A 16,433-nucleotide genomic window follows, 5' to 3' on the forward strand; every position below is an offset into this window, starting at 1 on the left:
ATGACATGGGAGAAGCTGAGTCACAGAGACTTCTGACACAATAGTCCAGAAAGCAATGGCATAACAAACTTAAACAGAAATTAGTTTGAGGCCCAATTAAGTGTTTGAGAGTCTTAGTTCTGAATATTTTGCCATAGTCATACCTGATTGGCACAACAACCTTTTAGAGGTTTGAGGCAACAAATACTGGTGTGTTGAGCCTTTCATGACTCACCTTTTCCACAGAAAACTGGCTATGAGTGTCACTGTGGTGAGCATCTGATGCCAGCTGACAATTGATCAGTATTGATCTCTGCTTTTCTCCATAGATATCTATACATTGGGAGGAAATGCCTTTGGTGCACCCTGTGTGTTCCCTTTTAAGCACCAGGGGAAATGGTATGCTGAATGCATCCCTCGGAGGGATGACGCAGACTCTCTCTGGTGTGCAACTTCTTCAGATTTTGATAAAGACCAGTTGTTTGGAAACTGCCCACGGAAAGGTAATTTATTTATAAAAATCTCAGGAAAGCTGTTAAGCAAAAGTGTCATCCACTGTCATGGTCAAGATGTTCTTGGGATGTGGAAGTAGCATTGGACAGCAAGCTGAATTCTGGCTTGCCTAGTTTACTGGTGAGCTGTGCAACATGGACTTGAGGCATCTGCTCTGCACTCCCACTGTCCTACAGTGTCCCCAAGACTGGTACTTACAGGGAGTATTCTGAGGGCGGTGACTGGGACTGATGGATAAACAAAGAGGAAACCCTAGGACTGGGTTTCAAGACAAAAGGAAGTGCAGTGGATGAGGAAGGTGAGATTTATCAGGAGACTGTGATGTATTACAGCATGGAGAACAGGAGGGCTTTAGTGAAGGGAAGGGTGCAGGACACACTGAAGGCAGTGACCTTCACCTGCCTTCAGTGCTTCCATTCACAAATTCCCTGCCCCTTCATCCCCACTTCACATGTGATTGTGTGGAAATGGTAATTTCTGTTTTATTGGGTGGTCTGGAAAAGCATAAGAGGGATTTGAAGGTAAGAAATGAGTGTGGAGACCAAAACTTCTATGTGGTGAAGAGAGAATTACTTGTAGAGGTAGACTTTATCAATGAGTGGGTTAATGTGGACTGAAATGTGAGAGAAGTAGATGAGTTACATAAATAAATAGGAACAGGGTCAGTGTAGAAAAATTAGTTGGATAAATAATTCCTTATGTGATTGAAATATTTTTAATACTGAATGGACAAACTATATTTATGTGAGGCAAAAAGTATGAAAAAATTATCAAATCACATGGTTATATCGTTTTAGTCTGCATCAAAGATTTATTTTCTGGGTTACTAAACGTGAGTATCTTGTCAAATTGCTGGTATCATCTTTTATAGACACCACCCACAATAACTTTTGGAAAACAAATCCTGTGACAGAAACACGGTATCAGATAAACTCAGAGTCACTTTTGACATGGCACCAAGCAAGAAAAAGCTGCCAGCAGCAGGATGCAGAATTATTGAGCATCACAGACCTTCGTGAAGAAATGTATTTATTAGGTAAAAATACCCTAAAATAATAATTTATAAAATCCACTGTTTAAAATGTAAGTCAGATCCAAGGTTTTAACATGGTTACTTATATTTATCTCATAAAAATAGGTTTCAGTGACATTCTTATAAGAGTTGTCCTTCTCACAAAACCCTATATTAAAATAATGGAAATAATCTAACTTATGCCAAAAAAATATATCGCTCATGCTTTAAAATATTATTTCCAGTTTTATTGAATGACTTAAAAAAATCAGAGACATTTAAAAACCTGACTGTTTTTAGGGCTCACTAGTGACCTGGGCATCAATGCAAAGCTCTGGATTGGTCTCTACGATGCACTTGACAGTGGCTGGAAGTGGACTGGGGGAAGTCCTTTCAGATACCTCAACTGGGCTCCAGGTAAGTTCACTTTTCTTAAATGATGATCAATATCTGGGTCAAAATTTCCTCCCCTTCTCTCTCCTCCTCTCCCCTCCCCATCACAGTGATGCTCCCTTGTCACACCTCTTGGGATTTATCACTCTAAAGAATAATACTCTAGTGGCTTTGCAGCTACAAAGGTCTTGCACATTCCCTCCTGTGAAGAGGTGACAAGTTTCACTGTTTACAGAGGGATCCTGTTGCTCTTTTTTAAAGGAAATCCCTCTGTGGAATCTGGAAAAATATGTGGGACTTTCCAAGGTAGGAATGGCAAATGGGAAAACCAGCTGTGTGATCGGAAGCTGGGATATATCTGCCAAAAGAGAAACACCTCCTTGGATTCTTTCACCATTGCCTCAGGTATGCTGGTCAAAAGCTAAGGCTAATTTTACAGGCAGTGAGAAATATTGTGAGGATGTCATATATGAAAAGGCAACATATTGCCAAAACAAAAGGCTTACACTTGTTGACCTGGGTCAAATACTGAGAAGACTTTAATTTTTTGGATCATTTTAAAGATGATGTCTAAACGTTGTTCATCATTTGGAAAAGAGCCCAGGGTACTGAAAAAGGCAGGATTAAGTGTTTAGTCATGTTATCCAGACCATGAAATACTGATAAATATCCTCTGCTCTGATATATACTCAAACCTATGTCCTGCTAAAAGATGTGAGCCAGAGTTCATACTCCCCTGCTCTCTGTGACATTTTTTATTCTATTCTGAAAGGAAAAAATCAGAGTATACATCTGGAACCTTTCCCCTGTTTAGTTCCCTTTTTACTTGAGGCAGACTAGCTTCTTAGCTATGTGAAGAAATTGGTGTGCAGTTGCTTAACAGGGAATTCTCAGCATGCAACTAACTTCACAGTACCTCTCTCCCCTAATATATATGAGATATATATATGTATATGAGATTATACAGCTCAGGGGAGCATGCATATCCTGTACTTTCTGGCTGTATCCAGGCAGCTCACTTGGAAAGGTTTCTGACCCTGCTAACCTCCAAACCATGTCTGGATGTTGCTTAGGGGAATGCAATTTGCCCAGGTCCCAACCATGCCCAGGGAGCATGGCCATACTGAATTCATACCAAGAAATCAGTGTTGAACAAAGTGTGTGGCATTTCTGTGCAGCTGGAACGCCTGGTATAACAATTCTGGTATAATGTGGTTGTGTCTGGACTCTCTGATACATGATTTAGGCTGTGTGGGAGCTCCAACCGGCTCCTGAGCACCTGGTATTTGCACAAATAAAAACATTAAAAGCTACGAAATTCACAAAGATAGAGTCCCTGAGTAGGAAAAGAGGCCCTTTTCTGTAGAACCTGGTTGTTCCTAGAACCTCACTGAGAGGGATTTAATGTGGAGTTGTGCCCTGCACATTTGCATGTCAAATTACTCAGTATTTACTTAATCCTGTAAAACAGTTTTTTGGGACCTCCAAGTACAAATAAGAGGATTTTTTTTTTCTTTTTAATCTTTATACACTCAGACTTTGGCTCCTCTTCTCTTTCAGCATGTGCTCCAATATTTCAAATTCATATCAGCACAGGTAATTTTCTTTTTGATGTCTAGAACTGACTAGAACTTCTCATTAATAACATCATTTTTTTTTAGGTGATTCAAAGCATTTTAAATGCCCCAGGGAATGGGTGCCCTATGCAGGTCATTGCTACAGAATTTATAGAACACCAAAAATATGGAAAGAAGCTCAGTCTTCCTGTAGAAAAGAAGATGGGGAGCTGGCAAGCATTCATAATATTGAAGAGTACAGTTTTACAGTGTCACAGCTCGGGTACAGTGAGTATTCCTGAAGATCACTTTCTTTTTTTTTTTTTTTTTTTTTTTTTTTTTCTTTTTTTTTTTTTTTTTTTTTTTCATCTGGGACTATGCTGTTGCTATTATTTATTTAATCACTATAACCATGGTCTTATTTTTTTTAAAGTTCTTCAGTCAAAAGTGGGTGTGAGATGTAATTATTCCATTATATATCCATACCTACAATTAATTTTGTGTTCTCAGAGCCAGATGATGAGCTCTGGATTGGTCTAAATGACTTCAGGATTCAAATGTACTTTGAATGGAGTGATGGCACACCTGTGACTTATACCAAATGGCAGCATGGACAGCCAACCCACACTTGGAATAGGGCAGACTGCATCCTTATGAAGGGACAGGTAAAAAAATCCCTTCCTCACTCTCATACTTTCTTCTGGCCTTTTGCCTCTTAAAATGAAAACATTAATTAAAAAAAAAGCAACAAAAAAAGTAATGCTGATTTTCAAAATATTAAAAATATTTATGAACTTGGTTTAATTTAGGATATCTTAGTGTGGAGGGATTCTTGAGACCAGTTCTAGGAAGCTGTGTGATGCATCAGATGCAGTGCACTGCATGGAGAATTGGTCTTCTCTGAGACAATTCCCATCTGAAATTGGTTGAAACCACTCATCATCCACATGGAACATGACTGATCACAGACAAATAGATTCTTGGAGCACAGATTTTCCAATTTTTCTCTAAAACTACTAAAATATATGGGTTTTAGTGCTACTTTGGAGGCATAAATCCAGATTTTATTTTATTTTCTAATAATAAAATAAAAAGTGTAATATTGGGAAAAAAGACTTACACAAGATATTTTTTAATATTTTATGTTTGGTTTATCCAGCATTTCCTTGCCATAGACATCTGGTTATATGAACATAAGAGATGCTGTGCTGGTGAGAATAGAGAGCCTAATGTTTCTTTCCTGCTCTCATCAGAATCTCATCTGAATCTTTAATAGATATGTTCTCACACTTCTGAAGAAATGGGGCCCTTACTGTATGCATTTGGGAATTTTGGAGAAAGAACCAAGGCAAGGAAGAGAGCTGAAACAGTCTCAGCCACAGGAAGACAGAAGGGCTCTTTCTGAGGATGGATATTCTTTTTGGACCTGATTTGTCTCTAACTTTCACTTATCTTTGTGGTTTCTTCTTACAATACCTAGGATGGATCCTGGGCTGACAGTGCTTGTGAAATGAAATTTGGCTACATCTGTAAAAGGAAACCCTTGGCTGAAGAACCAGGGGAAGCTGAAGTTACTTACCCTGGCTGCCAGAAAGTAAGTGTAAAACAAAAGCAGCAAAAGGCGATTGCTCATTACTTTCACTTCCATGATAATAACTATGACAGAAGTAAATTATTTTGACTGTTCTTGGTGGAGCCTAGAAAACTGTTTATGCATTGATACTTCTTAGACTGATAGGGAAACTTTTGCTTTATTTAACTGAAATGTAGATTGGCTTATATTTTTATTCCCTTACAAGTGTATTTCACTCAGCTCTCTCTTACTGCAGAACTGATCACTGCACCCATAAAAGCCACTCTCTGCTGAGGAGTCTTTTCAGGGTGCAACACACGTGTCAAGGGTTGCATGCCTCCTCAGTTCTATCAGTCTGCCACAGGAATCAGGAATATTTGACCTGACTGTTCTGCAGGTTATAAACTCTTGTAACAGCCACTTATGCAATGAGAAGGCAGAGCAAGCTTTACACAGGGAGCTGCAAAGCGGCTGTGGCTGCCAGCCCCAAGGCATAACCACGGCTCACTGTTTGCAGACCCTTGCTGTGTCCTGTATCAAGGGACAAGACATGTAGTTATGGTCACAACGCTATGTTTGATTATCCTCTTGGTTCCTTTCATGGCCTTTGGGATAAGTTTTGACGTGGGGTGTGGTACTAGTGTGGCTTTTGGAAGTGCACAAAGCCATGCAATCTGACAACCTCTCTGAACACCTCTACACTGACAGGGCTGGATGAAGCATGGCTTTTTCTGTTACTCCTTGGTGCAGTTGCCAACAACATTTTCTGATGCAAAAAAAGTTTGTGAAGAAAACAAAGGTTACCTGGCTACTGTAAGAGACAGGTATGGAAACATAACTCTTGTCCTCTAATGTGTGTAACCAGGATGGAAATGTTAAACAGAAATTTCTTCTTACTTACCAGTTATTCATAATGTCTATCTAATGTGACACCACTCTTTCCCAAGAAAACTTAAGGTAGAGCTGATGAAGTATTGCATAATACATCAGGGGCTTTTAGGTCACCAATACAAACATTCAGGCTATTGTTACTTCACACTTACACTGTTGCCTATGGGAATTAAAAAATTGGGTCACCTGCACAACAACCCCAGATTGACAGATTGTTTTAAGACTTTTTGAACTAAAAATAGACAGATAAACAAGGAACTATTTATTTCTCTTGGATTCAAGCTTTTCAGCCTTTTTTTCTTTCTTTGCAACAGCCAGATCTGGAAAAATTTTAGAATAAAAGTAGATTTTTTCCCCCACAGTAACAAGATTTAAAGATCTAGAACTTATAATAAATCTCAGTAAAACACAGTAGCTCTTATTTATACAGAATGAGAAATATATACACATTAACTTAAGTATTGTTTGTCTTGTGTTCATTGCAGAGTATAAAAGGTGAATAGAATAATCCTAAATTCTAGATATAATTTACATTAGCAAAATGTAAGGGAAAAAATATTTTGTATGATAATTAGAACTGTAGAAGTAAGATAATTACCCTTGCTTCATTTCATACATATTGACAAATCATCTTAACCTGATGAGATTTGCTACCATGAACTGTTTGAAGAAGTGAATAAATTCTGATAAAATGTGATACAAAATGTGATAAAATGTGATACAATGAGTTTGGTGCTTACTCTTCACAGATATGAACAAGCTTTTCTGACCTCCATAATTGGATTCAAACCAGAAAAATACTTCTGGATTGGTCTTTCAGATGTGGAAGAACAGGGGACATTCAGGTGGGCTAATGGAGATCCTGTCACCTTCAGTCACTGGAATGTGGGAATGCCTGGTAAGTGCCATGGGGCCATTGAGTTCCTGCTGCTTGGAATGACAAAGTGAGGATTTGAAAGCTAAAATGTGGTTTAGAAACTCTCTGGCATAAAGCAGCAGAAAGGGTAATGCTGCTTTCTACTTGCCCTAAAGGGATAGATCAGGGATTGTGGTAACTCCTAGAAGATCACTTGGGACTGCACGTGTCTGCTGGTATCATTAGGTTTTTGTTGTTTGATGGGTATTTTGAAGTAACTACTAGCATAATGTAAAGGGAACTTACATAAAAAAAATCTTTAAATTATTTAATAGGAATGCATATGAGCTATTTTGAGCTGGTATACAAACACAGCGGGAACAGGTTACTCCTAAATAAGCAGCAGATATTTTGAGAAGATGTAGTAATCCTTAAGGTTTAAAACTTTATTTTTTATGAAGGAGAGGAGTCAGGCTGTGTGGCCATGGCAACAGGACGTTCAGCTGGATTATGGGATATTTTGAACTGTGAAGAGACAAACACGTTTCTCTGCAAGCAGCTGGTGGAGGGAGTCACCCCCCCACCTCCTCCTCCAACAACATCCCCTCTCCTGTTTTGCCCAGAGGGATGGCAATCTGTTTCTCAGAGCAGCTTCTGCTTCAAAGTAGGTGTTTCATTTCTGAATGCAAATGTTTGCCATTTAAATAAGAATATATTTTGTTCATGCATGGAAGGTGGATTTTACCCTGCCTATTTGACAGACAGTCTGTGGTAACACGTCTCCAGCCATCCCCAAGTGGTATGGCTTGGAAATGTTGGAAAAACTGTATGTGTATGAACTGAAGTTTGGAGCTACAGGAACACTGAGATGACAGGAAAAGCAATAATCAAATTTGATAGACAACCACAGGTTGAATGGTTGAACAATTAGTCAGTAATAGAATGAGACCAGAAAATCAGATGAAAGATAGGAGCCCATATTTGTGTTTTTAAATGTCTGTAATATCCAATACAATATTTAATTGCCCACTTTCTATAGATTTTTCAGGGAGGAAGGGAAAAAATGCAAACGTGGTTTGAAGCAAGAGATTTTTGCAGAACTATTGGAGGAGATCTTGCATGCATCCACAGTGAAGAAGAACAAAATCTGATAGCTAGACTGTAAGTACCTGCAAAGTCCATCATTTAAATAGAAGAAGAAAAAAAAAATTAAAATGCCTGTCTGAAAAACAGGTGATCAATTTCTACTTTACAAAGATGGTGTAAAAAGTGGCAGAAAAAAATGGGTAAAAAGAGGTGAGCAAAAGTTTTCTTGACACACCTCTGGGAAAGTGGTGCTATGCGTGAAGTTGCCTGAACATAAACAAAATTGAGAGAATTATCATCAAAATTGGTTTTAACTGAAGTTAATTCAATGTGATAAAGATCTTTTTACCTCATTTGTAGCTGATCAGTAGATAAAATACTCTTGATTAAAAGAATATTTTGTGACTAAGGAAAGCGTGACCTATTGATATGCTTGTATAAATGTTTAAATCAAGTCCATGAGTGCAGGCAGGTCTGAATTTAAATGCCTAAGCTACTTTGTGGAACCAAGGCCTTTAAATATTTTTTCATTTAACTCAGTTTTTGTGGACTTATGGCATTTGTGATCTTTCCCATACAGTTCTGTGTCTCACTGCTTCCTGGCACATGTACTGCCAGGCTGTTTTTCCTCACATGACAATTGAATGATTTCTTTATATGATTGTCTCAAATTATACTTAGAGTATCAAGTGTGCTGACAATAATATAATGCTATACATTCACCATCTCTGTTTCATGCTGTGTCTGATTCTCTCTATCTGTAATCATTCAGAGACAGAGGTTATATTCACTATTCATACTGGATGGGTTTAAGTGCCTTGGACTCTGATAGTGGATTTACATGGAGTGATGGCTCACCAGTGAGTAAATAATTTGTTATTCCAGCTTTTTGACTCTTTTTTTTATATCTTTCTTGGCAGACAGCTCTCATAACTGCTATATAAAATGCAAGTAAGCTTAAGTCTTTGGTACCTGATTCTTTTGTAGGAATTAGTCTTAAATCTTCTGATAGTTCATAGTTATAGATAAAAATACAGCATTTACAGTGATGAAAGGTGATGGAGTCTAGCTCCTGATTTAAGCAAGTCTGATTGTGCTAATCTCTATATTCCATTTGTTATTTGCTGCAATAAATAATTTTATATATCTACACCATTTGCTGCCCTCGTTGTCTTAAGTAGATCAAGATCTGCCAGGCCCAAGGCCATATGGCAGCACCAATGGATTGTCTTGGGTTGGAACATCTGAGCAGGACAAACAACCCCGAAATCAGAGAACATATTTTTTTAGAGCTTGACAGGAGAACATCAACTCTCCTGGTAACAAATGGGGCAAGAACTTCTTGGTTTATGGCTTATAAACGCACAGATAAATTATTGTTCTATTCAAGTGTCATGCACTTCTCCTTAAAAGGTCCGGCATTAAAGAGCAAGATGGACCATGAAATGAAGTACATTCTTCTTTAACAGAATGATACAAGACAATTGTTTCCTCAAAAAGGAAAATAGTAACAAAGTTGTGTCTCCACTACAGGTAAATTTTGAAAAATGGTCACATGGAGAACCAAACAATTATGATGGTAATGAAAAATGTGGCGTGTTTACTGGCTATCTCAATATGAACTGGAATGATTTGTTTTGTGAACACATGCTGGACTTTGTTTGCCAAATTAAAAAAGGTAAGATATCTTTCTGTCTTTAGTGACTTTTAGAGGTAGATAAGAACATCCTTCCCAGGTCAGACCACACTATCTACATGTGTTGGAGACAGCTGTGTCATCAATCACAAGAAAACAGTTTATATGTATAATTTCAGTAAAGGCAGTTGCAAACTATCAATTAATCCATGAAATACACAGGCAGGTTTGGAAAGTATATGCAGTATGTTGGGGAAGAGAAAACACAACAGCCTAAAGTTGGGCAGTTTCTGTAAGCTTAACTTATGATGAGTTCTAACATGCAGTTTGCTGAATGTAGCCCTTTTTTTCAGATACTCTGAGAAATTCTGTGACAAAAATAAGCATATATTGAGTAACCCTTAAGGTTATTACTTGTAATTAAAATGCTAACTACTGAGTAGATATAATTGAGAAAGAGCTGAGAAACATAATATACTCAAATATTGATTTATATTGCAGGAACCTCACTGAAACCAGAGCCTAATTCCACATTCAGTAAGTCTTGTGCTTCCAATTAAAAAAAAATTAATTAACATGTAATGAAGTTAATTTCTATTATGGCTAATTAATGTTTTAATTTGCAGATTATGAATACGTTGTTGGTGAAGATGACTGGATAACATACAAACACAAGGAATACTACTTTAGCAAAGAAGCAATGTCTATGGAAAGAGCCAGAGGCTTTTGCAAGAAGAATGGTGGTGACCTTGTTGTCATTGAGAGTGAAACTGAAAAAAATTTTCTTTGGAAATATGTAAGAAACACGTTTGCTTGAAAAATGCACCATTTTCTGTGAACTGAGGCACATTTTTTGAGGTGGTTTGTGAAATATAAGAAAGTGGTCCCCTTCATAAAAAAAAAAAAAAAATCAGTTCCACCTTTCATCCTTTCATTGGTTTATCTACTTAAAAGCTTTATTATAATAATTATTTTAATAACTTGCTATACATAGACAAATTCTCAGCCTCCTTTCAGGAATGCTCCCAGGGTTCAACTTTCAAAGACTGCTGTGTTTAGCTGAAAGCTGCAATTACTAATTATGTTTTTTTCTATTTCATTCTTTTCGCAGAATTCAATAAAACTCTTTGTCAAAGTAGATCTCATATTTGAAGCAAAAGGTTTAAGTTAGGATAGTGTCTTATAGGAAAAGAATGGCCTGGTGATGATATACCGTTTTGTAATCAAATAAAATCAAATTTTATTACATTCTTTCCTCCACATGACTAAGTACAACCCCCCACAATTAACTGGCAGCCTTTCAGCAAATTCTCACTGTGTTTTCCTAAAACTCTCAAAAATATTGTTATAAGTCTGCTTAAGAGGTCATTCGTGTCTTCTTAACATAGTTTTTTTCCCCTCCATTTCTTTTTCAGATAATTTGCACCTTTTTTTTTTTGGTTGTTGTTGTTTTTGTTTTTGTGTTAGTTTTTTTCTCTTTCCCCTAGTTATATACTGAAAATTGGAGGAAAATTTTGCATTTTTGCAGTTTGGGCACATAATTCCAGCAACTCCCTGCACATTATATACTATTCAATTGAGCAACAGAAACGACAGTATTTTTGGAACTTTTTTTAAATTTTATTTGAAAACTGTTTTATTACAGCTAAGTAAATTTGTTTGTTTGTTTTAGATTTTCTATAAAGACTGGGGGAACAATTTCTATATTGGCTTAAGTGTGAGCCTTGACAGAACATTCCGGTAAGTAAAAACGCATTAATTTTGTCAGACTCATAATGTATTCATTTCATGTATTCAACTTTGTCAACATTTGACATAGTTGGCTCTAGGAGATACTTGAAATTCAATGACTGATACAACCTATAGACATGTTTATGTCCACATAAAGTTTTAAAATGGGATTCTGCTCCTCAGCAAAGCACTTCTGCCATCATATTTCTACTATCTATTTCTACCTCTTTTGGTTCTTTACCCTGCTTTTGTGTTCTGAGGCTGAGATGTTGGATCACAGTAAGCGAGGCGTCATCCTCTTTTCTTTGTTAGATGAAAGAAAAAGTTGCTTGGAGGTCTCCATGTTGAAATGATCAAAGAAAAAGAGTTCTAGAAACCTGCAGTGAGAGACATCAGAGTGGTTTTTAGAGGTGAAATAGCAATACTGGAGAGCCCTTGTCTGGTTTTCCAGATGGTTGTACTCTAAGGGTTCAGGGCAGGACAGCTTCAGGTGACACGGAGTCGTTGCTCTTCTACAAATGTTTTTGGAAACCAAGTGCCATGCTGGAATTATCTTAAACATCCCCTGGAGCCTTGGATGTGTTGCAGACATGTCTCCTGTAGCATTCTTCTCTCCCACTGTATCTTTTTGTAGTGCACTATTCTGGGATTCAAAGCTTGGTCAGATGAGTCTCAGCCTCTTCATTTTAGTCTTTCTTCTGTTGTCACAGGTTGCCTTTGTTGGCCATAAACCACAGAGACTCTGTAGTCTCAGCTCTTGGAGATTCTGCTTTCTATATCACATTCACTGCTGAGATGATCCTTGTTTTCCCAGTCCTCCCTTGTTCTCTCACTAGTTTCATTCTCTTCCCTGTTGGATGAAGGTGCCACTATTTGCTTTATATTTTTTCTCCTGATTTATTATGTACTGTTTTTTCCAATTTGACTCAGGAGGTTTGCAAGCAGCTAGGCATCCTGATGAACTCCTAATCTGTAATTTACTTCCAAAAACACTCATGTACTTACTCAGTCTCCAAAACTGGAAAAACTTCGGATTGTCCTGGAGGTGTTATTGCCTGAAGATTGTCAGACTTGTCTGATTCATCACTTGACTTCCAGCACACTGAGGCCTTTTCACTTTTTTCTTGGCTACTTTTTGAAAATAAATTTGTAAATCACCAAGCTAGGACACGATTGATGCATAATTGGAGAAAAAATAACAAATAGGTGTATGACATTGAAGATTTTCTATGCTTAACAAGATGGTTCCAAGTGGTTCCCAGTATATGGTTCAAGACTTTCTTACCCTACAAGATCTTATACTATTGCTTTTGACACAGGAAATTGCTAAAATAAGCTCAGGTGTCTGTTTCTGTGCTCCAGAGAAATCCAGGTCCATTGCTAGACTGGTGCATTTCCAGTACAGTATCGGTGTTCAGAGACCAAGAGAAGTTGGGACCACCAGTAACGATGGTTTGTTCAGACCTGGTCTGAATCAACACTGTAGGCAGTTGATGTGAAAATATTTCTCACAAATTCCAAGTAGAAGGTCTTGGTTTCCTTTTAACAGAGAAAAACATGTATCATAGGTTACAAACGTAAGCTATGATACAGGAAACTTAAAATACAAACTCAAACGTATCCTTTGCAAAGAAATATTAACTAATTCAACTTAGAATTATAATACCCTCAAATTACTTCTTTCAGATGGATGGATGGAACAACAGTGAACTATGTTGCCTGGGCTCCAAATGAACCCAATTTTGCAAATAATGATGAAAACTGTGTGGTCATGTATACCCATACAGGTGGGTGCTGTAACAACATTTGATCTGCAGGATGTGCCTTAGGCCTGGGAGGGCTGTGCAGGCAAGGCTGGGTGGGTTATCATAACTAAGCAGGCTGATGTTTCATACTGTTCAAAAAACAAAGGAAAATGAATTGTAGTTTCTTCTTTTATACATATACTTTAAAGAAATGGAACTCTATGTAGCTAACTCATTGAATTACACCTGCAATTTTAAAAGAAAATTTCTAAATGAATAAATCAGGTAACCATCAGGCAATTGGCAGATAGAGTCAGTATTTTTTCTCCTCTAACCTCTGTCCATTTTATGCCCACCTCCCCAGGATATTAGCTATCTGCTTTCATTTGTGCAGTTCCTAAAAACTGAGGGTTTGGCCATGGCTTGGATTATTATTAAGCAATGTTATACAATATTTTAATTAAAATAAAATATAATATTCTTTAATATCCATTAATACAGAGAATTGGAAGCAATTGTGTTTATACTAGCCAAGAACTTAGTCTCTTTTTGGATCAGTAAATCACTTCTACTTTTAAACATTTATAGTCTCAAAATCTATAGTTGAGGTGATCTTCCGAGGCTCTTTTAGAAGTGAATGGAAGGATATGGACACCTTTGGGGAGTAAATATTATGTCCTGTTTTGGAAAGCTTCTTTCAGATAAGATGAGTCATGTCCTTAACTTCTCTGAATTAAAATTACAATACCTCCATTAAACATTAGGTGTGAAAAATTCTGCTATAGGTAGTTACCTGTGAATGTCTGCAGCCAATTAAACATATGTCATTTTCTTATTCATTCCTGATCTGTAAAATGGGGATGATGATGTCAATGTTATCATCTTAAATCACACTCCCACAGGCAGAAAAGATACCAGAAAACTTGAAGACTGTGAGAAGCTCAGGTAGGAAGGTAACTAGGACTGACTGCCTTATATAGATAGAATGATTCAAGAGACTACAGATCTCAGAGATTTAAGCATTTGAACTAAAACTCCCCTTTGTCAATGCAATGATTTTGCAATATTGAAATATCTCTGTTTCTAGACAAATTATTTATATTCTGAATTTTGCTGGAAACGTGCATACTTTTAAGAAACAGGCATACAATAACTTATTGTTCCTGAGGGAGAGAAATACAAATGCTGTAACCAGTTATATTTCCTACAATAGATTTTCTTTAGGAAAGGGCATTTTTTATCTCAGTCTTGGTTGCATTTTGGTGGTGTTTTTTTTTTTTTTTTTTTTTTTTTTTTTTTTTTTTTTCTAATTCTAATTTGCTTTCAGGTACATGGAATGATATCAACTGTGGCAGTGTTGAGTTATTCATCTGTGAAAGGCTTAACAATACTGTTCGTCCAACCGTTGCTCCCACTTCACCACCGCCAAAGGGTGGGTGTATGGAAGACTGGCTCCTCTTTGATAACAAGGTGCAGTATGAAATGCCAATATATTGTATTTTTAAAGGAGCAGAATGAAAATATCTTTGAATCAGTTTTTCAATTGTAGCAGGGTTTTTACTTATCACAAATTGTGTTACATTTGTGTGTGTTTAAAGACCTGAAAATTACAAATCCCGAAACAGAAATTACAGCTTCTGTTGGGACTACAGCAGATATGAGGGAGATCTTGAGACATACAACAAGAAAGCTTGATCTTACAACTCTACACAAGGGAAGTTGCTCATCTATCTTTGACAACACAAAACACTGCAAAAATGTATGTTCTCATTCACTGTGCTGAGCTTATCCAGCTCTCACATGCTGCCCGGACACTTACTCATCCCTTGCCTACTATGCAATGGCTCTTAAGCCTGCAAGGCACCTTCCCTTGGGCAAATATGTCAGTTTTTTTCTATAACCAAACAACTTAAGAATTTTAAATAATCCAGTTATAAGATTTGCTGCACTTTATCATGTACAATCACTCTTAGCCTTCTTAAAAGACAAAACTTCAGGATAAGAGACTGTATGTAATAAAAATCCATAGATTTTGATCGATTAAGCTATAAAGGGCATAAAGCAACAGTGTACACTACAATGCTAGTAATTAGAGTACACCTAGTAATGAAGATAATTCTCAATAATGTTGTTTTGTCTAGCTCTCTCTGTCTTCTCTTTGATTGAGCAAAAATATTTCAGTTCAATAGAGATACTTTGTTTGAGATCCACTGGCTGTTGTCTTCCTTGTCCTTCTCTCTCTCACTCCTGAGGAAAAGTCACAAACTCAGTGTCTTCCATTTCATGGTGCTCTCGCAAGCTAAAATCTCTCTCTCTTCCTCACCTCCTGGAAGAGGAGCTTCTAAGTCTTTTCCCTTGACTCTTCCCTAAGTATTTATACACCACTTCTGTCCACCTTTCATTTTCCTCAATTTTTCCACAAATTACCTGCTTAACTTTTCAGTTGCATGCTTTAGGTAGCACATTGGGTTGCTTGACTCTGACAAAGCTGTCTAATGACTTAAACCTCATAAGATCATATTACAAGAAATGATAAATTCATGGCTTTCTTTACATTGCAAGAATAATTTTCTTTCTGTGATTATCCTGTGAGAAACAAATCTGGTTTGACAAATAGGGCAACAGAAGATGAGATATTTTGCTCCAATAACATATCTTATTCTTTTTTGTTTTCTGAGGTCTTCTTCAGCATTTTTCTCACAGTCACATCTCAGAATTATGCTCAGGTTTAATGCAATTTCTGCTGAGATCAATAGACTGACATATCCCTTCTTTTAATTATATGTCAAAATATTGGGCTTTATACTAATTTTCTTGTACAGGTCTTCTCTGTCATTTAAGTCTAAAGACAAGCTAGAAAGTACTGTTAAATTAGCTAACCCTCCCTTTTTACAATAAATATCCAGTTTATTTTGTTTGTTACAAACAGAGATGTTTTCATCAGAAGTTAAAACAGCATCTAGATTCAGATTTGGTACACTTCTCTTTTTCAGTGTTTTAAGGCCTTTGGCTTTAATGAAAATGATACATTGACATGGCATGCTGCACGAAACAACTGCATTGATCTTGGAGGAAATCTGGCTACTATATCAAAAAAGGAAGAGCAAGGTATAATCTGCCAATGGTTTGACAATGATGACACACTATGTAACTCCTGATAAAAAGATTTAAAAATATGTTAGATCTTCTGCCATATATGCAGTTATTTATTCCATATTAATACAAACTTATGCTGAATGAGAAATTGCACCTTTGGAAAAATGTTTGTACAGGTTTTAGTGTCTTGATTAAATATAAGAATCATAGTTTACAGGTTAATATAGGACATACTGCTGAAATATGAAAATTTTTTTGTTAGAGGCTTGTCATATAATTAAATGTCCACTTTTTTTTTAAAAGAAACTAGCTGATCCTTGAGGTGACATCCATCTCTGGTCAATCTATGATTCTATGATTCTATGC

The 16,433-nt window shown here is 36.9% G+C and overlaps 1 protein-coding gene across 1 annotated transcript in view; it reads left to right on the forward strand.

Annotated features, from left to right (window-relative positions):
• LOC137486830 (macrophage mannose receptor 1-like) overlaps nucleotides 1-16,433 on the forward strand; it is a 32,109-nt gene that overhangs the window by 3,275 nt on the left and 12,401 nt on the right. The window contains exons 3-21 of the mRNA XM_068212351.1: nucleotides 309-482; nucleotides 1,364-1,528; nucleotides 1,805-1,921; nucleotides 2,159-2,302; nucleotides 3,559-3,741; nucleotides 3,964-4,118; nucleotides 4,934-5,047; nucleotides 5,735-5,850; nucleotides 6,667-6,815; nucleotides 7,235-7,437; nucleotides 7,813-7,934; nucleotides 8,632-8,719; nucleotides 9,393-9,537; nucleotides 9,997-10,032; nucleotides 10,122-10,291; nucleotides 11,168-11,235; nucleotides 12,913-13,013; nucleotides 14,299-14,441; nucleotides 15,965-16,079. Of these exons, the coding sequence (XP_068068452.1) occupies nucleotides 309-482; nucleotides 1,364-1,528; nucleotides 1,805-1,921; nucleotides 2,159-2,302; nucleotides 3,559-3,741; nucleotides 3,964-4,118; nucleotides 4,934-5,047; nucleotides 5,735-5,850; nucleotides 6,667-6,815; nucleotides 7,235-7,437; nucleotides 7,813-7,934; nucleotides 8,632-8,719; nucleotides 9,393-9,537; nucleotides 9,997-10,032; nucleotides 10,122-10,291; nucleotides 11,168-11,235; nucleotides 12,913-13,013; nucleotides 14,299-14,441; nucleotides 15,965-16,079 (2,508 nt within the window). The remainder of the gene's footprint in view (nucleotides 1-308; nucleotides 483-1,363; nucleotides 1,529-1,804; nucleotides 1,922-2,158; nucleotides 2,303-3,558; nucleotides 3,742-3,963; nucleotides 4,119-4,933; nucleotides 5,048-5,734; nucleotides 5,851-6,666; nucleotides 6,816-7,234; nucleotides 7,438-7,812; nucleotides 7,935-8,631; nucleotides 8,720-9,392; nucleotides 9,538-9,996; nucleotides 10,033-10,121; nucleotides 10,292-11,167; nucleotides 11,236-12,912; nucleotides 13,014-14,298; nucleotides 14,442-15,964; nucleotides 16,080-16,433) is intronic.

This window comes from Anomalospiza imberbis, chromosome 1, assembly GCF_031753505.1.
Source record: "Anomalospiza imberbis isolate Cuckoo-Finch-1a 21T00152 chromosome 1, ASM3175350v1, whole genome shotgun sequence".
Taxonomy (NCBI): domain Eukaryota; kingdom Metazoa; phylum Chordata; class Aves; order Passeriformes; family Viduidae; genus Anomalospiza; species Anomalospiza imberbis.